This window comes from Mchenga conophoros, linkage group LG20 (genome assembly GCF_057382185.1).
Source record: "Mchenga conophoros isolate Kocher_MC1m ecotype Shallow Benthic linkage group LG20, M_conophoros_male_GT1.1, whole genome shotgun sequence".
In the NCBI taxonomy this organism is placed as follows: Eukaryota; Metazoa; Chordata; class Actinopteri; order Cichliformes; family Cichlidae; genus Mchenga; species Mchenga conophoros.
Genome location: NC_140545.1, coordinates 20,483,055 through 20,506,356, shown reverse-complemented (window position 1 = coordinate 20,506,356; position 23,302 = coordinate 20,483,055). Strand labels below are relative to the sequence as shown.

The window sequence follows — 23,302 nt, the reverse complement described above, 5'->3', positions numbered from 1 at the left end:
ACTCAAAATTTTGACATAACAGCCAAAATTTTAACTCATGAGTGGCAATTTCAAGCTTCCATACAATAGAGCATGATTTTCAGCTCCTAAAAATAAAACTAGGAGCGCAAACAACCAGAAACCGCAGTAAAAGCCTGGCAGATCCAGGAGGATATGATGCATTAGGTGATATTCATGGATTCTGTACTTCAGACAGTTCTTGACTGGAAATTATTTTCCATCAATTATTAAAACAGTCCTTGTATTTAAAATTATGATAATTTGTCTAATTACTTTTGGTCCATTGTAAATGGAGGAAAATGCATTAAAATGGCTTTAATTACTAAACAGGGGCGACTGTGGCTCAGGGGTTTGGGAAGCGTATCTGTAACCGGAAGGTCGCCGGTTCGATCCCAGGCTCTCTGCCCTGGTTGTTGTGTTCTTGGGCAAGACACTTTACCCTGCTGCCTACTGGTGTGGGCCAGAGGGGCCGATGGCGCGATATGGCAGCCTCGTTTCTGTCAGTCTGCCCCAGGGCAGCTGTGGCTACAACCGTAGCTTGCCTCCACCAGTGTGTGAATGAATAGTGGCATTGTAAAGCGCTTTGGGTGCCTTGAAAAGCGCTATATAAATCCAATCTATTATTAGTTAACAGATATGTGAGGGGCGGGAGCATGGGGTGGATGAGCTGAAATATAATTTGCCTTGAAACATAGTACTAGTTACTGCTAATCTTACATCACCACTGGATGAGCGCATGGATAGGAACAGTAGAAATGTAACTAAATTCATTTCCTCAAGTACTTTACTAAGGTGTAGGTTTAATGTAAAGTATTAAATCTTTAGTTTAGAATTATTCTGCAGATTAACTGCATTATTATAGATCAACCTACCCTGCAATATATAAGTATTGAAAATAATCAACAGCTGGAACATTAAAGAGAAATATATGTACACACATACATGGATCAATAATAGTGATCATAGTGAGTATGCTTACTTTAGCCTACTCAGTATTTAGAATATATATATATTTTGATTAAAAAGCTTGCACGCTATAACCACTTAAGTAGGATTGCAGCATTTATTTAATAAAAAGTCTAAAGTCTTTTCCCCCCACTTTGATAAAAGAAATTATCAAACACAAAATTATATTTACAGTCTTGTGCAGCATCATGGGTCACATAACACAGTCTTGTTCATTCACATATTGTACACCTACCAGCATCAGCGTAACTTTGTGCTGAACATTGGGGGGGGGGGGGGGGGGGGGGTCAAGATCTCTGTCTAAATAAATAAATAAATCTGGGTAAATTCCCAGATGATTAAACATGAAACTATTTTGCTGGTAATACCTGAAATGAGTAAAGAAAATCAACAGCCTATTTATGCAGAATAATTCATAATTTCATGGGGGGGTGGGGGTGGGGGGGGCTTATTTTGATTGGGTCTGATTATTGGGGGGATCATAACCCCCCTAACCCCCCTGGAAATTATGCCCCTGGTGTCCATTGTTTTCACCCCAGATGGCAGATGGCTGTCCCTCCCTGAGTCTCGTTCTGCTGGAGGTTTCTTCTTATTAAAAGGGAGTTTTTCCTTCCCACTGTCGCCAAAGTGCTTGCTCAAAGGGGGTCATATGATTGCTGGAGTTTCATCTGTTTATTTTGTATTATTGTAGGATTTTTGCCTTAAAATATAAGGCACCTCGAATCAATTGTGTGTGCTCGTTCTGGTGATGTTTTTAGGTTCTTGCAGAACTTTAAATGAGATGTTTTTCCACTTTCAAAAAGGAGGCCCAATATTCTTCCAGAGCCCCCAGAATTCCTTGGACCCCGTCAGGCCCATGTGTTCCAGTCAACCCAGTTTGTCACCGAGGACAGGAGCACCAGTGTAAGACGTAGCTAGTTGACAGGTGGAGCTCCTCAGTGCACCCATACTGGACAAAACTGGCACGTCATTCAGAGAACATCACTTTCAAGTTATTGGGCCCACAGTACTGCACAGGTCCGCCTCTGTCTCCCTCCCTCCTTCCCTCCCTGCCTCCCTCCCCCTCTCTCTCTCTCCCTCCCGCTCTCTCTCTCTCCGAATAAAACCGACGGTTTCCGCGAATGTGCGAGCTGCCTCCTTGCAAGCAGCCATAATTGGGATTATTCAGGAATAATTCGCCTAATCCAGCCGTGCTGTTTTTGTTTTTGTTTTTCCTATTTTTTTTTCCATTTGATTTCGGCAGCGTCTGCGATGTGAAGCCCTCTGTGCCGTCGCTGGATTTGTCCAAAAATCATGTATTTGTTCTGCCACGGAGGCTTTTATTTTGGACCATTAAGATGTAGTCCACCTTCGCTGGACAGCAAAACAAAGACTGCATAATAACAGTTCAGGGTAAATACATCGCCTTTTACGCCGAAAGATGGGGAAAAGAGACGTATCGCGGCTGTTGTCTGTGTGGACTAATTGTCCTGGTGCCACTAGTCAATATAAACGCCAAGACGATTCATTTAGGGGATGCGCGATCTTTTTTTCCTCTCTAACGTTTGTGGGTGGGTTATTATAAGCATTGAAAATCTGACATCATTTGGATATATGAACAGAGCAAGATATGTTATTTTTCCACCGCGTGTGTTTCTAGGCTTCTGGAAACCCATCCTCGACGTGATGCAACATAAAATCTGTTTTCTCGGATGATATTCAGACACCAAATGAGCACCTTCTTCTCCATGAAAATGTAAAAGGGTGGCGGTGGATTTTTTTTGTGTGTGTGTGAGAGAGTGTTTTTTGTATGCATATCTTTTAAATGTGGCTTTACATCAGTCCTCATCCTGGATTTTTTTTTTTTGATCAGCTGTTGATTATTAGGTAGCCTCTGCCCGTCTTATGTTTATTAAATGTTGCTCAGTTCGCTTTCCTCGCGATGGATTTATGCATAACAGGTGTTGTTTGAGCCTGAGATCACACAGCAAGACCATGCAGCTTTATTATGTGCTTTTCTCTCCATTTAACGAACACTGAAGCAAAGCGACTGGGATCCCTTTTTTTTTTTTTTTTTTTTTTTTTACCGTGAGGAAAGAAAGGATGCAAAAATGAAGGGATGAAAGGTAGGTTATTATCTCTCTCCCCCTCTCTTTCCATCTCTTTATCGCTCTCTCTCTCTCAGTCACACACACACATACACCCACACACTCACAATAAAAAAAAAAAATGATGGTGATTTTGACACCTGTTCATGTGTTTTTCACTCCACCCTGTGTTTCAGGCCTAGCTGCCATGGCAGCCATTTAATCAGGTGAAATGATATTTGTCAAGGTGGCAGAGAGCTGCTATGATTGAAAAAAGAATAAAGAAAAGAAAACAAGCTTACAGTTATGGCAAATCGTATTGGGTGTCATGGCCTACATAGACAAGGCCCACCCATACAAGCAGCACGACTGAGTATTGTTATCATCCTCTACCCACAAATGAGTTTGCAGGTCTCAGATTTGGTTTATATTTGATTTTTCATTCCCAGAATAAGGTTTACGTTTCCTTGCTTCAACACTGATGTCTGCCCGTGGTGATGGCAACAGTGGTTTTATCACCCTGTTGAGTAACATAACACATTTCACTCACACACACACACACACACACACACACACAGGCCTTCGGTAAAAACCCAAATGGCTCCGTGCTCTGCCATTATATTTGTTATGTGCTTTGAATGATACTGATTACACCCTCTGCTCTTTAACCGACTGTCACGCATACACGCATGCAGAGAGAAAGCAGAAAATGTTCTTTGCTCATTTACAACATCCCTGTTTGTTGGACATGCCCAGTGTCGGTTGTACTGTGTCTGCTCCAGCCCACCCCCCACCGTACACCCCCATGCATTCACTCAAACACCCACACTTGCACAAAGTATGTGAGCTGTTGTATCTTAGCAACGAGCAAGGTAATTACTGAGAGAGCCAAGGAGCTGGCATGCTGTAGAGCTGCTGATCTGATCCCAGCCTTAGAGAAACAGGAAGGCAGATATTTCCACTGTGTTGCCCAACACAGCACTTCTATATTCACTGTGTTTAAATGTAAGCTTTGCTTCAATTTAGTGGCGAGCGTGTTCGACCTAACGAGCAGGTCAGACGTGCTGTTTTTCGTTCCTCAAAATGTGTGTGTGTCTCTGTTCGCAGGTGGCGAGGTTGTGGACAAAGAGGAAAGATGATTCTGTCTTGTAGAAAAGATCCTTTCGGCCTCTCCTTGTAAAGACGAGAGAGCCGTGGGAGACGACGGCTGTAGGAGGATCTGTACTGTTTTTAAAGGGGCCCAAACCAGGCAGGCTCTTGTGGAAGGGGAAAGAATGGCTAACCAGAGCTTTGCCATCGATGGCCCTGGCAGTTTGCTGGCTGTGCTGGCCTCTCAGAGTGGACTAGCAAGGGGCGGCAGCAGCAGTGACAGCAGCAACAACAATGGAGGAATCTCTGCCACAGATGTGTCTGCCTACTTTAAGCTGGTCTTCTTGGGGTTGATCATCTGTGTCAGTCTTGTAGGCAACCTCTTGGTCTCCCTGCTGGTCCTGCGAGACAGGACGCTTCACAAGGCTCCCTATTTCTTTCTTCTGGACCTGTGCCTGGCCGATGCAGTTCGCTCTGCTGCCTGCTTCCCCTTTGTGCTGGTTTCCGTCCACAACAGCTCGGCCTGGACTTACAGTGCCTTGAGTTGTAAAGTTGTGGCTTTTATGGCTGTGCTGTTTTGCTTTCACGCTGCCTTCATGCTGTTTTGTGTGGCTGTCACTCGCTACCTTGCCATTGCCCACCACCGATTTTACGCCAAACGCATGACCATCTGGACCTGTGCCGCCATCATATGCATGGTGTGGACTCTGGCAGTCGCCATGGCGTTCCCACCCGTCTTTGACGTGGGGACTTATAAGTTCATTCGTGATGAGGATCAGTGCATTTTTGAACACCGCTACCTGAAGACCAACGACACCCTGGGTTTCATGCTCATGCTGGCTGTGGTGGTCCTGGCTACTCATGGCTTCTACGCCAAGCTGCTGCTGTTTGAATACAGGCACCGCAAGATGAAACCTGTCCAGCTGGTGCCCGCTATCAGCCAGAACTGGACCTTCCACGGTCCCGGGGCCACAGGTCAAGCTGCAGCTAACTGGATCGCAGGGTTCGGTCGTGGTCCCATGCCACCTACTCTGTTGGGCATCAGGCAAAATTTACACAATCAGCACCGGCGGCTGCTCGGGATGGAGGAGGTGCGATCAGAGAGGAGGCTGGGCAGGATGTTCTACACCATCACCCTGCTTTTTCTGGTCCTCTGGGCACCGTACATCGTGGCGTGCTTCTGGAGGGTGTTCGTAAAGTCCTGCACCATCCCTCATAGGTACCTTTCCATCACAGTGTGGATGAGCTTCGCCCAGGCCGGAGTGAACCCCATCTTCTGCCTCCTGCTGAACGAGGACCTGAGGAAAGTGCTGAGAGCTCATCTGCCTACTTACTGGAGGACTAAACAACACCTGCCCCAGGATGAGGCCTACTGCATCATGTGAGATTAAAAATGAGCCTAAAGAGGGGGATGTTTCACGTTTTAAGGGGGAATTTGGAGAGCAGAAGGGTTGCAATGCACCTTGCTTAAGTGTCAGTGTCTGTTTTGTTGTTTTGCACAACAAAATCCAAATTTTGCTAACAAATGCAGGCACAGTGCCGATATCTGAAGAATGTTTATATGTGAAAAAATGTGTGAGTTGCAAAGGTTTGGATAGGGCAGTAGAAACGCCCTGGTAACACTTTAAGGGTGTGCACCGCTGATGACGGACTATATAATTAATAAATTGGAAAGATCACAACAATCACCGCTCCAGCTAAGTGTGTCAGATGCCATTTTAAAATAACGTTGCCTTATTTCAGAGGGACACGCCCCAGAGCTTTCAGCTGAGAATGCGTTTCTGTGTCACATAAGGCACAAAACAGACACAGAGAGGCTTGAAATCCTTGAAGAAATGTGCCGTGGACTGTGAATAGAAAGTGTTGATCAGAGCGTTACTAACTCTGAAACACATCAAGGAACTCAAAGGGTCTAAATGGATTGATAGACCACCCTGGACGCCTTTTCATGTATTTCAAAAAGAGACTGCAGAATATCAAGTGGACTCAATAACCTTGGATACATTTAAATAGCTGTTGTGATCCCAGAAGCCCCTAACATGCTTGATTTTTTTGGACTTGATTTAGGGCGTGTCAGGTTTCTTTGTATCATAAAAAAAAAATTGCCTGTTTTCCTTTATTTGTAAACAATACATGTTAAGCAGATGACACTATTTTGAAATATGACTTGATTTCATATTGTATAGACCGTACAGGAATCTATATTCCTGTTTGTGTGTTTTTATAGAGCATTTGTGTGTATGTGTGTGAAAAAGAAAAAAAAAAAGGCAGAAAGAAAAAAAAATGCAGAGGGAAGTGGAAGGAGACAGAAAGAAATAATGATGATAGAAAAGGTTCCAGTAACACTGAGTCAATATGAAAGCAGCCTCATCTTGTGGTCTCAAAATCATGGAAAATTGAGCAATCTCATCATATGGAAATTTATCCTTCAAATGGATTTTTAAGCTGGATTTTTAATGCTAATGTGCAAGCAATTGTGAAATACAGATGGATAATGAAAAAAAGGGAGACAGAATAATTAGAAAACAACAGTTGTACATTGAAAACAGGCCATAGGATTTAATGACTTGAATGATGATGTATATTACGTTATTTGGAAAAAAAAAAAAAAAACATTAGGAAGTGTACATTTATTTGCAAATGACGATCTTGGGAATGTTTTAAAGTGCTGTTTTGCTCTCACCAGAATACAAAAAAAAAAGAGAAAATGAAGTGGCACTTAATTTGAATGAAACTTGAATGTTACCGTGCCATCTTATATCCCCCCCCCACCCCCGAACATTAAAGCCAGCACTTGAGTGTCTGGATCACAGTATGTTCAAAATCCAAACATCTTCAGGTTGTATACGACCCCCAATCTGTGTGGTGTATGAAAACTGGCAATGAATACAATGAATTGTCTCTCCAAATTACAATTCATGTGACACAAATGTCTGACCTACGATATGTTAGGCATAGATATACACGTGCAGTCAATTTTTTTTAAATGTGGACACTTGCACAGCATACTGTACTAAGCATGCATTCCACTGCATTTCATAGATTCAAAACTGGGGATTACAACTTGTACAGATGTTGTTATGGAAAGAAAAAGTGAAAAGTGAACAGAGGTCCATAATTTTTACGTCTGGCATTCCCTCGCGAGATGATATTCTGTAACTGTACAGTTTAACTGAGTTGGTTCTTTTGCCCACTCATCAATAAAGACTCTACTTTTGATGCATTCTGATTTATGACCTGTCTCGATTGCGACACGGGCCCCGTGGACAGCACTTTACACAAAATAGGCCACTTAACAGTTTGTGCAGCACAAATTGCACCCTGTGTCCATTGTTGTTCTCGAACACATACAAAAAAGCTGAATTTATGACACATCGGTCTATCATTGTACACTTCACTGGATGAAATGAAAAAGTCATCCCCTCCACTGAGCACTGATCAACAATCACTATACAGTCAAAAAATTTTGTGATTTTCTTCTCCAGTAGCATTTCAGACCTGTGGAGACAGGTGTCACACAAAAAAAAGAACTGAAAACATAAAATATATGGACAAAAGTACCAGCCCACCTACACGTCACACCTGCAGGAGCTTCTCAGCCACGAAAACCAAAAACCATGAAGCTCCTGGTGCACAGTTTTAATGCCAGAGAGGGTTTGTAACTCAAAATGGGACTGAAAACACCTGATAGGCCCATAAAGTGCATCAGTGAATGATGATGTGGATGATGCTTCATAAAAAGGCAGCTTAAATGCTCATTTCCACCTCCATATGTTTATTCAAAGCCGCTTCTGGAGAAGCTTTGAATGATTTAGTGTTAGAAATAATCCCTATTTATCTTATACTTGGTTCATCATCTTGGTGACATCACAGAGAGCCAAAGGTAGCAGAAATGTAAGAAAGAGAGCATTTAGATCAGTTGAAGCCTGAGCTTTTGGATCACAGACATTACGTGCAAATATGCTACCCCTATCCTTGACGCTAATATGAGCGTCTTCTATTGTAACAGTGCATAAATGCAGAAAATAAGGAAAAACCTAACTGGCCTTTTTGAATATAATGAAAAATTCCTGCAATAAAACCAAAGGTCACGTTATGCAACTCTAGGATGTTCATAAGGTCACAATAAACTATTGTTTATACCAGACGAAGCTAATCTTTAAGGTTCAAAGTGTACTCAACTGAATGAATGAAATGGATCCATTTGAAAGTGGAATACTGTGTTATTTTCTTTTATACTAATGGTCATGCACAGGAGTAACCTCTGGATATGATGGGTTGCAGTAATTTCATAATCATTAGTATTTCTGTATTGGTTAGATTGTATGGTGTATTCTAAGAGATAACAATTAATACAGCAGAAAACTGAAAAAACGGCCGCTGTATAAATTATGTAAATTAAAAGTAGCTTTTTCTTTCACCTACCGTTTTCAAGTGGCAGCTGTTGAATCTTTTGTGCAAACTGCAGAAAGGGTTTTAAGGGGTATCTAATCCCTCAAAAGATTTTATATTTTAAAATAGGCAGAATTAGTGCTCATGTTAAGATATTTGGATCAATATCTCTACAAGTATCAGGATCCTAAACGAATAGTAGACATACGATCATAGAAAATAATTTTGGATATACTTTATGGTTAACTCCTCTGCAGGATAAGAAACATCAATGTAGTGTAAAAAAAAACCCAGCTCATACAGATTCCACATGTACAGCAAGCCTTATGCAACAGAAGTGCTTCTGACACGTTAAAAGAAAATGGATGGCTTGGAAGAAAAATACTTCATTGTTGTAATTAGGACATGATTGAAATCCAGTCACTGTGTGGTTATGTAATGTCTTGATAAACAATTAGCCTATATTTTAAATTTGAATGAGAGATAATTTCCTTTGTCTTAATTGCTGTGCTCAAGCTGATGAAAAGGATGGTTCTATAGTGAGCAGCATCAATTGTGTGAACGCCCTCTAAATAGTCCAGGTTTAACAGGTTGCATCCAACTGTGCCTCTCTGTCTCCCCAGAACTGATGCTGAAGATTCATCTAAGCGCTTATTTTTAGTTTTATTCCCACTTCTCTCCAAGATTCACAACAACATAGGCGGTATTACTCATTTGTGAAAGCTCACCCCCGCCCGCTGTACGTTCTGAGGATGCAGAGTGCTGCATAGGCCTTGTTGCACTGTCCTATCAGAAAACATGTGGTCACGCGGGTGAAGTTTTGTGTTGACCTCATAGACAATTCTCTTTTTTTTTGTTTGTTTGTTTTTGATCAGCACCTATCATGGCTGCTTCAAACAAAGCCGGCGTTCCTTCCTTGCAGTGTATCCAAACTTGCATGTCGCAAACTCCTTACCAACCTTGAGAAGAATGTAATCGTGTGAAAGTGCTGTGCTGGAAATTTTGAAACTACAGGTTCCTTTGAACGCTGTGCTTTTCAATTACTTTAATTCAATCTCTTTTTCACTTGGTAATTTCTTTCTTTTCTCTGCACTGTGTAGAGACTGCAATGCAAACTGCAGTCACAATTTGTGAGCGCAGTGATTTCCAATGCAGGGGTGTGCAGTCATTTTAATATTATTTTTTCTAATAGTTCTTTTTACTGCAAATTCTATAATATTTTCCACCCATTTAAATTTTAGAAACATTATCTAAATTAAAATAAAAGCAACTAATGTTTAGTTAAACTAGCCACACAAAAATAATCAACAAGCGTGACACCACCATGGCCAGTGAGGCCATTCTAACCAGTCCTCTGACCTCACACAACCAACAAAGGCCTGTAAGTGTTGCTACACTTCCTCAGAAAAGACGAGTTAACTCCACTAAACACTGTTTTCAGTGGAGCTTAAATATTATGAGTCTTCAAGTTGTACATCTAAAGAGGGGGAAATTATTATTTAATCTCGTGTTGAATTTGTAAGTTTGCTCACTTACAAAGAAATGAACAGACTCTAATTATATGGTTGTTTCATTTTAATGGAGTGAAACAGAACATCAACCAAAAATTCAGTTTAGAACTTTTTCCGTAATGAGGATTTTTGGTTGATTTCTTGTGACTCCCCCCAAAAATCAAAATCAAAATCAAGCTACCATGAAAACTGGAGTTCATTTCTTTGTAAGTGAGCAAATTTACAAATTCATCAGGGGATCAAATAATTATGTCCCACACCAAATATAGCCGTCATGAGTGAGTGACTAAAAAAAAAGTATTTGGGATACAGATCAGTGTGATAAATGTTTCACAGGATGCTCAGAAGAATAACATCAGTTAAAGGATCAGAAAGAAAGAGGAAGTATTGACAAAAGCACTATATTGATAATGTGAGCAATTTGTGACAACTTACATAAAGGAACTTCCCTAATAACAGTACTCAGCAGTGCTTCAAATTCACTGCTAATATCAACATGCTAACATGGTGATCAGATTAAAAAGTGACAGCAGTTCTAGTGTTTAATTTGATGCCAAACTGGAACAAGATACACTCACTGGCCACTTGTTTGCTTATAGAACTGCCTTAATTCTTTGTAGCACAGATTCAACGAGATGCTGGAAGCTTTCCTCAGAGACTTTGGTCCACGTTGACATGATAGCATCACAGTGTAGATTTGTCAGCTGTGCATCCATGGTGTGAATCTCCTGTTCCACTACATGGCAGATGTCCTCTATTGGATTGAGATCTGGTGACTGTGAAACCAGTTTATGACAGTTTGAGCTTCGTGACATGGCGCTTTATGCTGCTGGAAGCAGTCGTCAGAAGATGAGTACAGCAGCAAAACTCGGTGTTGTCACGCTGTGTTGTTTAAACAATGCTCAGTTGTTGCTAAGAGGCCCAAAGTGTGCCAAGAAAATATTCCCCACACCAGACCACCACCTGCAGCAGCCTGAACCACTGACACAAGGCAGGGTGGATCCATGTTTTCATGCCGTTTACACCCAGTTCTGAGCCCAGTTGCAACAGCAATTGAGATTCATCAGACCAGGCAATGTTTTAGCAATCTTCTGTTACTCAATTTTGTTAATGCTATGCAAATTGTAGCCTCAGTTTCCCATTCTGAGCTGACAGGAGTGCCACCCAGTGTGGTCTTCTGCTATCTAGGCCATCTACTTCAAGGTTAGAAGTAGTGTGTGTTCAGCAGTGCTCTTCTACATACCTCAGTTGTAACGTGTTGTTATTTGAGTTACTGTTGCCTTTATCAACTCAAAGCAGGTTTTTTCACCCAGAGAACTGCCATTCACTGGATATTTTCTCTTTCTCACATGATTGTCTATAAAAGATGGCTGTGTGGGAAAAACCCAGCAGATCAGCAGTTTCTGAAATACCCAGACCAACCCATCTGGGACAAAAAACCACATTACGTCCAAAGTCGCTTGAATCATCTTTCTTCCCCATTTTGTTACACGTTTTGAACTTCAGCATGTCAGCTTGACTGTGTCTAAGTGTTACTGCCCTGTGATTGGCTGGTTAGAGATTTGCATTAACAATTAGTTGCCCAGGTGTATGTAATGGATTGGCTTATAAATATGGAACCATGGTTATCAAGAATCTGATTACATTTCTTATTAGATTAGCAAAAGAAAGAGGGCAATCACCAAAGTGAAAGTCATCCACAAGTGATACAAAATATTTAAGGTATAGAGATTTTTGAGATATTTCAATTCAATATCCAGTTTTATTTGTGTCAAATCACAACACCAGTCGCCTCAAGGCACTTCATATTGTAAAGTACAGTCCCCACAATAATACAAAGAAAACAGAAAACCCCAACAATGAAAAGAACACCGTTGGAGCAAGCACTTGGCGACAGTGAGAAGGGAAAAAAATCCCTTTTAACAGGAAGAAACCTCTGGCAGAACCAGCCGTCCCTCAGGGAGGGACAGCCACCTGCTGGGATCGATTTCACTCAGCATTAAGGCAGAATGCAAAATCAACCAAGATCAGAAAAGTCAAGATCACTGGATAGATTGCTATTCAGTAAAAAGGACTAGATGTTACAGTCCCCATGCATTATCAGGGACTGTAACATCTAGTCCTTTTTACTGAATAGCAATCTATCCAGTGCATTTTGCCACCAGATTGATGAACTATGTTATATTTTAGTCTTTAAGACCATGTTGGTAGGATGACCTTTATACCCAGAGAAGAATTTACCGCTCTCCATTAGGGCTGCCACAAACGGTTATTTTGATAGTCAACTAGTCACTGATTATTTTTGCGATTAGTCGACTAATCAGATCATCATCCATTGGAGGTAAAACGTACAGCTTATTGCACCAGCAGCATCTGCTCTTATATAACTATCATTAGCTTACAGCTTTAACTGTTTAAGGTATGTGCTAACTAAAAATAAAGACAAGATGATAGTTTATTAAATTTTAATGAAATTTGCAGATTGTTTCGGTGAAGTTTAAACTCCTTGCTATCTAAAATATAACAGGACACCGGAGTAAATTCTCGAGCATCTCACACTTCTGATGATCAGCTGTCTGCTTGACGTTTATTCAGCTGTGTAAAAACTATAACTTTAATCTCAGCCAAACCGATTTACTCAGGAACAAATGAAATACTAAAAAAAGCCAAACAATTACATTTTTAAGTTATCTAAGTGACTCATATATCATGTTTAACCTGAGTAGCGAAAGACGGCGGTGGGTTTGAAAAAGATTTGCCGGGAGTCCGGTGTTCTCACGGCTCTAGTTAGCCTAGCCCCCGGCTAGCTATCGAGCTAGTGGGTAACAGACGTCTCCGAAAACGTCGGAGCGCTTTTGAAAATATGCGGTGTCTTGATAAACTGAGCAGATATTTGAGGTTTACACAGCTACATTCTCGCCTGAAAATATGTTAAATGTTTATTTTGTGACCCAGAAAGAATAATAAGAGCAATATTAAAACTAACTAGCTGCCACCATTGTTGGAAACTGCGCTGGGCTGTGCTATGAATTCTGGGACGCTGCTTCTTCTTTTTCGGGGTTTAACGGCAGCTGGTATCCTTGTACATGCAGTGCTGCCATCTTCTGTTTCAGTCCGTTATTACACTCTTAAATCCTGCTACTTATTCCTGCGTTTTTCAGGATCTTACAAAGCTTCAAACGACGCGACTATTAAATCAGTCGTCGACGATTTTGATAGTCGACGTAATCGTGACTAGTCGACTAATCGTGGCAGCCCTACTCTCCATATACAATAAACCATCTCTGAACACCAGAAATGACTGTTCCAGTGTAGATCTTGAAGACCCACACTATGACTAATATTCTCCTACACTGTAGGTTTGACCACTTTACTACTCTGAGCACCTCTGGTATGCACATTTCCGTTTCCAATTATACCGAGATCCATGTATGCCATGAAAAAGGCAGCAAAGGCAACTGACATTTACAATAGTTTATTGTGGATTTGTGAAATAAATTAAATGAATCAGCAACCAGCTTGACCCGAGTATACACGCACACACATACAGGTTAAGTACAAACACCCTTTAATCTTTTTTGTCATGATTTGATATGCCTGATCCGGATTTCAGTTTCATGCACATGGTCTCAAATGCAAAACAGCAACTGAAAGCAAATAAGGCCATTTTACTACACTTGATTACACTGATTGAATAACAGTTACATAAATAGTGAACTAGATCTATGCCAGAGGGACTGTCAGTGTGATATAAAGTGTTTTTTGTTTTGTTTTTTTTGGAAAATTATGTGTTCTCTTCACATGAAGTAGGTCGTATCCACCCAACTTGAGGTCAGCCATGACACATGCATGGTATTAGTGCTCGTTCATTCTTTACAAACCAAAGAAAAAAAAAGAAAAAGCCATTTCTCAGCTGCAGCTGTAGGAGCACTGACACACACAGCCCACCTCCCACACCATGAATTTCTAAGACATCCCTACCTACACAGCATGGCGTTCTGATTGCACTTGAGTATCATTACATTAAACATTTGACGCAGCCTGTTACATTCCAGTGAAAATCTAAAGACTTGTTATTGGACGGTTAAGGAGCAGCAGGCTTTTTATATGCAGTGGATGGAAGCTTTTTTAAATTTTTAACATGGTTTTTTTCATTAGTGGATCAGTCACTTTTGCTCACGCCTCCAGATGATGACCATGCCGGTGGAATCAGCAGATGCAAGTAAACTCTCGTCGCAGTTGAAGCTGACATCCAACACTGGACCCCCATGACCCTGCAGCTTGTTTACTATCGCCTTGGTGTTGCGCTCGACATCGAAGAAGTAGACGCAGCCATCCTCGCTGCCAGTCACTGCAGCAGAGGGAGAAACACAAAAAGAAATGGCGTGGAGACATTACAAGGACAGCTTGAGAAGATTTAATTTGGGATTGTCTCTAGGCAAGGTGCACACTAATTACTGTGACAACAACAGGATGTATATTATATATTTTTTTCTCTTTCCAGCAGAAAGTAGAATCAACACAGAATTATCTGCACACTCTAATGCATACTGGGCGAAATCAGAAATGCACAGGTGGTCACACACTGCGCCTGACAAGAGGACGGAGACACACAGCTTGTTTATTTTCCACTTCCAGCATGAAGAGAAAGTAACACAGGCTATACACGAAGGAGAGCGCTTAATGAAGGTTGAGCTTATTCATAAATGTTGATGACTTAGCTTGCTGACAGATTTAAACAGACAGATGTTGCATGACCACCTGAAAATAAAATTATACTCCCTGAGCCTTGTTCTGCTGGAGGTTCCTTCCTGTTAAAAGGGAGTTTTTCCTTCCCACTGTCACCAAGTGCTTGCTCAAAGGGAATTGTCTGATGGTTGATGTTTTCTCTGTTCTCTCATTTGGTGCTATATAAACACAACTGATTTTAACTGAACTTATTCAAACATTTCTTTTATATCTTTAAGAGTCTCTTTATACTTTCCATCTTCTTTTTCATACAACAACAAATAATAAGAATAACAGGCCAATAAGAATCATTAGGTTAACTAACAGTAGTTTGCCTGGAGACACAAACCTAATAATAAAAACAAGTCTTAAAAATGATTGATAGATAGAAAATAAACCATTAAATCTAGCAAGGACAGACTTTGAGGTTGAGCAGCATTATAGTTTATAAAAGGGGATCCACACACAGGCTCCATATTTCTGTCCTTGGACTTTGCATGACCAGAGTAGCTTTAGATGAGTCACAGTTTAAAATAATCTCAGTTCATCCACTTTCTGAGGCCATTTGAGCTCTTCTCCTGACTAAACCAAGCATTTAGAGCAGTATGAAGCCTGAGTGAGGATGAGCAGAAATATTAGTTGATCATCACAAGGGAAATATTGGAATATTCCTTGAATACTGATTATACCTTTGATTCTAATCTCAAATGACTTGACAAACCAACTTCCCTGGAGGATTAGCACTAGAACTCATTTTCATTTATTTACAGAACTATCTGTGTTTTGCATGCTTTTCTTGAAAACAGGAAAAACAGCAAAAACACAGATAGTTCTTTCATGTTGTCACATATTTTATGGGTAAATTCTACTGAACTCTTAAATGCTGGCAAGCACCTTCTAAATAAATGTGTGAAAGTATCTATTTTAAGACATGAAATAGCCTGAGCTTCTGGCTTTCAGAGGTTGGACATGCATATTTTAAACTCGGCTCATTTTTGCTATAAACTTCCATAAATCTAAAATTAAGGAAAATTAAGAAAATAAATAAAAGCATAACAGGTTCACTGCAACCGTGCTGGTCTCATGTTAGCAATTTACTTCATAGGAAAAGTACTCTCTCTCTCAAAAATTGTCTTTTTTTTTTGTTGTTTTATTCCAGAGGCAGTGGTATGCTATTTTGGTCAGTGTTTTACACTGAATTGCCTGCAGCAGGATATAAACTATGGTCTAATTTTGTATTCAAATATTACAGCAGGAACACTGGGAGACTTCTTACCCACACAGGCCCCCTGTCTGAAAGACATGAGGGGGCAGAAGATGCTATGAACGAGCTGGGATCCATGCTGGATGGGGAAGCTTCTCTTCAGCTGTAGTGTTCCCTCGTTGTCTACCACCCTGCCAATGTGAAGGTGTCATAACTGGTCAAATTCAGCGTAACAGCATAATCACAAACAGATATTACAAGTAAACATGTTACAGCTTTAAAATCTGCACAGTGGAAACAAAGCTGCTTATTAATTAACAGTGACTTGATCTTGCAGACTGACCTGTACAGCAGAAGCTTATTGACACAGGCGTTAACCAGCAGCGAGGGGTCTCTGGCCTCTCGGCTAATCCAGGAACGAGCGGATATGCTGCAGATAGAGCTGCCTTCACTCACCACCAGACGCTTGGCTTTAGTAAGCTTCCCTGTGGTTGGGTCGGGAGGAACAAAACCAGCAAAGACCGACAGAAACAGATCAGCTGCTGACCCTCCAGAGCAGACATACTCTTCAGAGAAAAACTCATTATAATTTCTAATGTGGCCCTTTTCCAAATGTAAATGTGGTAGGTGTACCTGTGGCCATGTCAAAGAGGAAAGAGAAGATGCTCCCCCTGTCATCACCGGCCCAAAGGATCTTCCCTGGAGCATCAAAGGAGAGAGACAGCACGCGGCCTGTCAGCTTACTGGAGCCCCCCTTCACCTTCTTCCCAGTGGAGATGTTCACCACCTGCAGGTGGTGCTTGCTGTTTCCCACCTGGAACACAGATCCGGGAATGAAGACCTTTAATAATTCCACAGCGCTACACGGAGAAACTGACAGTGTGCACCATTTCTTTCTGTTGTAATTTAACCTGCGAAACCCAAATTTATCTTTCTCATGTTATATTTAATGAGGCATAAATGGACACTGCTGTGACAACACGTCTTTCAGCTTACATTCTGTACATCCGTTAAAGTATTTGTCATCAAACAGCTAAGTGAAATCCAAATTATCCGTCACATTTACCACTTCACAAAGGCTGACATTTCATTCTAAAATTTTAATCAATGTCTGCACAGTGGAAGTATTCATTTAGTTATTGAGACTGGGATAAAAGGGTTCTCTTTGGAGGTTATTGCCTCAGCATGAAAGGCTTAATTTAGACTTTACTCACAAAAGGGGAAACATCTGGAATAAATGTGACAATGAATTAATTTCAGAGCGCGCTATGAAGTTTGAAGGAAATAAAAGCTGTAAATGTCCCTTGAGGTTACTCAGAAAGGTAATTTCTTTCAGCCTTTACCAAAAGTGTCGGATAACTGAAGTGTGACTTTAAGCATGCGGAAAACAGTAAAGGTGTAAGCAGACATCTGGTGACGGACTACACAGTTATTGTTCAGGTTTAACTAGTGTCTCGTCTTAACATATCTTAACAACAACTAAAAACTAGCACGCACATTCAATGTGAAGCCTGCAACTAAAGTCCGAGCCCCTGAAATTTTGAATTTCAATTTTAAATGTTATATTTATCACCCAATAAGAGAACATGCATCCAGTCTACACACTCACACATTATTGACTGTCATTCATCCACCTTGCTTTAAGATTCTTTAGGAATTTCAAAGAAAGCCATCATTTATTGTAATATTTTCAGCAACTAATCCCTTTAATGCTTTCAAACAATACACATTAAAGCAAAATAATGCAAAATAAAATACATCAATTATATCCTCTGCAACCAAGGATATATGCTCAGCAACCACTTTATTAGGCACACTTTTTCAACTGTTTGCTAAGACAAATCACATGGCATCAGTTCAATGTATTTAGGCATACAGACTTGGTCAAGACAACCTGCTAAAGTTCAAACCAAGCATCAGAAAGGCTAAACTATGGAAGCACCACACTGGATCCACTTAGCACCAATTAACCCTTTAAAACCAATCGGAGCAGGCATGCTCCATTTTGCGTAACTATTTTTAAATGAACTGGAACCACGTAAGCTAGCGCAATAATTTTTTTTGCATTTGAAACCGGAGGAGTTGTACTTACAACTTATGCCATCAGTTTGTCCTAGGTTTCCTTCCACATATAGCTTTGCAAAGATTGCATAAAAAGCACTTGCAGCAACAACAATATAATATTCCAGAAACAGGCTTTGCTGATCCAATCAGCTGTTCATAACACTTCCTACGTGGGAATAGACGTCAGCGCGAACTATCACACATCCGCCAATACCTGCCCGAAACCGGAAGTGGCATCAATTTTGTGAAAATTTAGTTTTTTACTTTCAGGGCCTTATAAGCCTACACTGGTGTTTTTTATGTTTGACTTCATGCTTTTCCGTATCGTTTCTGGGATGCTTAAAACTCAAATTGTACTGCTGGAAATAGTTTATAATAATGCACATGCTGTTTTTTTTGCAAATTTGCATGATAATATTTATTTTTTCGTTTTCCCTGCAGTATATAACTAGAAACTAGAAATTTCTCTAACTAGAAATATGTGTAAAAAAATGATTTTCAATTTTTTTTGTAGTTTATTGCACTTATTTGCAATTTATGTAGTTACTATGGACTTAATGCATAGATATTATTAAAATTTGGGCTATAATGGTTGTATTGATGTATAGCAACTTGAACTGCTCCCTACAGCATGTAAAAATATAAAAATAAGCTCTGGCGGACTTGGTTCTATGGTAGGTTCTAAAGGGTTAAGCTTCGTTTAAACACCACAGCCTGAGTATTGTAGATGACCATGTCCATCCATTTATGAACAGTGTACCCGTCTTCTGATAGCTGATGATAACACGCCATGTTAAAAAACTCAAATCCTCTCAAACTGGCTTCTTGAACACGATAATGAGTTCACTGTACTCAATTAGCCTCGGTTATTTAGTCATCTTTCACATTTTAGTCTTTCATTCAAGGTGATTTTCAAAAGTAACTTTTATTTCAGTTCAACTTTCTTTGTTTTGTGGTATTATCTTTTTATATCACATGTAATATGGGACTCACCACAGTAAGGTTATTATTCATGGGTTGGAAGGTGCAGCAGAGCAACTCGCTGGATTCTGGGTCTCTGACCTCTCGGATGCACCGGCCATCCTCTGTATTCCAAATACGGAGTGTCCCGTCCAGCGATGTCGACACAATGATGTCATTGCTCAGAGACCAGGCAAAGTCTGTAACTGGACCTCCATGACCTTTTAGGGTCACCTTCACACTGGGAGGAGGTGGTGAGAGTGTCATAATGGACAGAGTGCCATCCAGTGAGCAGCAAGCAAGGAGGTGCTTGTCATCATTGGCAAACTGCAAACGTGGAACTTAAAGAACAAAAAGAGGACAGAAGCGTGGAATACATGGAGATTTTCAGTGTATACACATTGATTATAATGAATTCAAAACCATTTACCTACCAGCAGAGTCGACATGTTGATCAAATATGTGGTGCATGCCAGCAAAAGCATAATTTTCACTCAATGTTGTGTCTCCTGCCATGGCACGACTGGCCTCTGCCACTGAGGTGGGCACCAAACTGCCCGGAGGCCTGAGGTCACAAATAAAAACTGTCACGTAAGCACATAATCAATAAAACACACCTCACAACCCTTGCCTACAGCTGACCACTCAATATAAGAGATCCAGTCATTACTCAGTGCCACATAACTAGAATTACGGCCAGTAAATCTAAACTAACGCATCTACTCATAGCAGAAGTAAATCAAAAATGAATTTAATTGCTTAAAGCAATGAGACAAAATGCTGGATGTGAGCTGGTCTCTGAGTGCACTCTTCTGGGTACCTCTCATCGTAGACGGCTCTGTTCATCTGGGCCTGTAGCTGGTACGAGCCTCTACTGACAGACCGGCGATGACCACGAGCCCCTTGGGCACGGGGGTCCTCCTCAAAGTCCTGACAGAGAGCAGAAGGGGCCGCAGAGAGAGAAAGAACCTCAAAGGAGTGAGTGCAAGAACTCAAGACCTCAAACAATCATGAAACAAAAACAACCACGAAATGTTGAAAACTTGTTGAAATTACCATGCATTTTCAAGTTACTGATACTGCCCACTTACATGGGCAATGCCAGCAATTTCAACCAAGCTGCTCAGTTTAATATGAACGGGCAACCAAAGTGTTGCTTGGCTATGTTGCTCACTGATCAAAACTCACATTAAGCCTTCCAGATGGCTCTTATATCCTAAACTTCCTTTCCAGCTTTAAGTTATTTTAAAATCTTTTCCCCCCAAATTAGTGCAACCACACCCGCCTACTCTCTCGCCTGTTCTACTTTTCCTGCCCTTTCTATTTCTTTGGGTCTGACCTCCATTCGGTCCAGTGTGGTGCGGGAGCTGCGCACACTGCTGGCCCTGAAGCTGCTCTGCTCAGACAGGGGCCCGTAGCGCAGGGCCAGCAGCTGACTGCGCAGCTTCAGGTACTGCCTGCGCAGCCCTGGCTCAAAGCCACACTTGGCGTTCTCTCTGAGCAGCTGGCTGCGTCGGCGGATGTACTGAGTTCGGAACTGTGGGAAGGTAGGCGTGCGGTAAGCATTGTACCTGGAAAAGGGGAAAGAAATGACACAGCACAGGCAATAACTCACAAATGATCCATATACAATTACACGTCTGAATGGCTTCGTCATCAGTTTGGACTATTAAAGCCAGCTGCCTGACTGAGTCTCACCTTGCGTCCACTGCCAACACCTGCTGCCAAACTGCTGCCATTCCACAAGCACTCTGGGTAAAAAGGAAGCCACTACCAGGGCAGATACCTGTCACAAGACACAACACAAAATTCACATTATTAGCAACTTTAACGGAAAAAAAAATAGCATGTACCAACTGTATGAGGTCGAAAAAAGACAAGCTAGTATTAATGATGCGCTGATAAAACTGAAATATTACCCCCACCATCACATCCTCAGCGTCAAAGGTAGCAATGATTCAAATTCTAATGGCAAATGAATGGTTGTGTTACTGAAATGTTATGCAATGCGAGTTTGACACTAGAAAACAATCCGTAAGGAGAACCGACATAATCTGCTGAACGGTTTCCGCTTTTATTTTCTCGAAACAATGTAAGCAGACGAGCTAAACTAGCGCTAGCCTGTCATTTAGCAAGTTAGCCACAACATCATATGCGACTACTGCTCATAAAAAACACTTTCCCGTTCAATTTTCAGCTTAGACACACAGTCTACGAGCTAACAATTTAATACAGCGTATAAGACATGACTGGTGATCACAGAGCAAAGAAACTCAGTAAAATACGGCTAGAATCGCTCACCTTCCTTAGCTTTTCTCCATCGCTGCTTTTTCTGTCAAATCACGTGACACACTGTAACCAGCCCAGTCACTGATGTGGAGCTGCTGAATCCGGATGATGATTCACAGCGTTTACATTTAACGTTACATTCAAAATAATTAACCGACCATGGATCGACTGAGGTGCAAAAGATCTAACAGTCCATTAACTCATTAAGTACACGGCTATAGGTTTTTTTTTTATTCAGAAATCAATAAAATATTAGGGCTTTATATTTGTTTACTTATAGGAAAAAACTATGCATGGTTTGGTTGCATTATGGTGATCACTTTGACCCGCTGAGAAGCAAAATAATCAATTGATTAATATCAGCAATATTTTACTAGTCCACACAGAAAATGCAAAGCATTGCAAATCTGAGTATAACTTAATGATCCCTGCCAAAACCATCCACTCCTAAAGTGCTGACAAGGCTGGAGGCCAATTCAGTGTAACAATATGTAGCAGAAACATTTAAATTTCTAAGGACAAAGTGTTACCTTCTATCAATGTGGGAGGAAGTGTGATCCATGACTTAGCCGAAAAATAACAACAATAATAATAAAAAAAAAACATGATCACTTTGCCTGTAATATGATGAAAATACTTTCTTGCCATGCACAATAGGTGAACACATGGTTCCAGTGGGTTCACAATGGCAGTATTACAAGGTCAGCTCCGAGGTTTCGCCTGGCTCAGCAAAGACCTGCAGAGCTGTAGGGCGTGCTGCTAAGCTGACGGGGCTCTTTGCTTGTTCATGGTGCTCTTTCTCGAAGGGGCCCCAGTGACAGAGCCATTCACAAGCACGGGCCATAAATGACCGAGCTGAACACCACATTAAGCACTGCATTCTCAAAAAAAAACCCACCATCGACTCTGGAGGATAGCCAAAATGCCAGGAACAAAAGGTTAGTAGCATGCAACAAAAAAACCCTAATAATACAAAAATATATTTTAATTTATTTGCATACCAGAGCTCCATGTCCAATAAAATCAGCAAAAGCTACAGAAAAGTTGGCCTTGCTGCCAAATGTTTAAAACTAATCTGAATATTTGTGCCATTTTCAGGTAATAAGTCGGACAAGAAGTCAACTACCAAGGTAGGAATGTCATTATTATTCTAACTCTTGTCTCAATCTGCATTTTGTGCTGCTTGAGTTTATTCGTTTTACTTTAATTTCACAGCAACCTCAGAGTCCTAAAGAGCAGCCGAAGAAAGGTGATCAGAAAGGAGATGATAACAAGAAGCAAGGAGGTAAGCATTTATATTAACTATATTATTTAAAGAAAAATATTAATAATAATTAGAAAAGACATTTATTTTGTGCAGACTTGATTTTGACAGATTGGAGCAGCATATGAAATCCCCTACATGTGGCACATAGGGGTGAAATGAAGTGCTGTGTCCCCAGTGAAGGTATCTGTCTGTGTTTTACCCCCTCGCAGGACAGCCGAAGGGAGAGAAGCAATAACTTCCAGGCATTTGTGAAGATGGCTTTGGAGACACTGCTTGGGTCTTGCCGTCGTAAACATGGGGGTCCTCGGGGCAGACAGGGCTGAGCGCACCTCCCCTTCCCTCCATTTTGCTCTTTTCCCCAGAGCCTGCAGACTGTGCTGTTGTGTGGCCTGGCAATACAGCATATGCTCACCCCTGGCAGTGGCAAAAAAAAAAAATTTAACCTGATCTCCATCCATCACCATCTGTCGTTCAACCTTTTTCTGTCACCTTCCTGACATTGTCCTCTTTAGCTTATTGGATGCTCAGAAATAGACTCCAGGTTTGACCAGATCTTTGCTTAAAGATCAAAAAATAAAATCAAAAAAATCATGCAGTCCTTCTCAACTCACCCTAATGCCATGATTGACTTTGTAACAGTTGATACATTATTTTTGTAAATCACTAAAATAAACAGTTATTTATTACAGCAGTCCATGTTTTTATGGCATTTGTTTTTTTAAAAAGAAAACAAAATCTCTGAAATGTCGACACTGAATCAAACAAA

General features: G+C 40.9%; 2 protein-coding genes and 1 long non-coding RNA gene across 4 annotated transcripts; 2 read left to right on the top strand and 1 right to left on the bottom strand.

Annotated features, from left to right (window-relative positions):
- Nucleotides 1–2,088: 2,088 nt before the first annotated feature.
- Nucleotides 2,089–7,350, top strand: LOC146550702 (putative G protein-coupled receptor 173). Of its 2 annotated transcripts, none has more exons than XM_085260105.1 (2): nt 2,089–3,071; nt 4,140–7,350. In XM_085260105.1, exon 2 carries the CDS (start codon nt 4,307–4,309, stop codon nt 5,504–5,506), a length of 1,200 nt encoding a protein of 399 aa, XP_085116231.1. In that variant the 5' UTR covers nt 2,089–3,071; nt 4,140–4,306; the 3' UTR covers nt 5,507–7,350. The 2 variants fall into 2 exon arrangements, with proteins under 2 accessions (XP_085116231.1, XP_085116232.1); XM_085260106.1 differs by lacking the exon at nt 2,089–3,071 and adding an exon at nt 3,140–4,037.
- A 6,133-nt stretch (nt 7,351–13,483) lies between these two features.
- On the bottom strand, nt 13,484–21,394 carry wdr13 (WD repeat domain 13). The gene is made up of 10 exons (XM_085258921.1): nt 21,282–21,394; nt 20,679–20,766; nt 20,320–20,551; nt 19,801–19,910; nt 19,415–19,545; nt 19,014–19,321; nt 16,590–16,770; nt 16,300–16,441; nt 16,029–16,147; nt 13,484–14,375 (listed from the first exon to the last, which is right to left on the bottom strand). The coding sequence occupies exons 2-10, from the start codon at nt 20,717–20,719 to the stop codon at nt 14,191–14,193; spliced, it is 1,449 nt and encodes a 482-aa protein (XP_085115047.1). The 5' UTR covers nt 20,720–20,766; nt 21,282–21,394; the 3' UTR covers nt 13,484–14,190.
- A 701-nt stretch (nt 21,395–22,095) lies between these two features.
- LOC146550700 (uncharacterized) lies at nt 22,096–23,227 on the top strand. The gene is made up of 4 exons (XR_014890131.1): nt 22,096–22,207; nt 22,368–22,399; nt 22,485–22,554; nt 22,746–23,227. It is a non-coding gene; the product is annotated as an uncharacterized LOC146550700 (long non-coding RNA).
- Nucleotides 23,228–23,302: the final 75 nt, after the last annotated feature.

Bases quoted from the DNA above. Each gene is read 5' to 3' on its own strand.
- LOC146550702 (XM_085260105.1), top strand. From the start codon at position 4,307: ATGGCTAACCAGAGCTTTGCCATCGATGGCCCTGGCAGTTTGCTGGCT.
- wdr13 (XM_085258921.1), bottom strand. From the start codon at position 20,719: ATGGCAGCAGTTTGGCAGCAGGTGTTGGCAGTGGACGCAAG. The intron at 19,911-20,319 runs GTCAGACCCAAA...GCTCTCTGTCAG, and splicing joins CCACACTGGACCGAATGGAG to GACTTTGAGGAGGACCCCCG. The intron at 19,322-19,414 runs GTAGGTAAATGG...TTGTTCTTTAAG, and splicing joins TCAACATGTCGACTCTGCTG to TTCCACGTTTGCAGTTTGCC.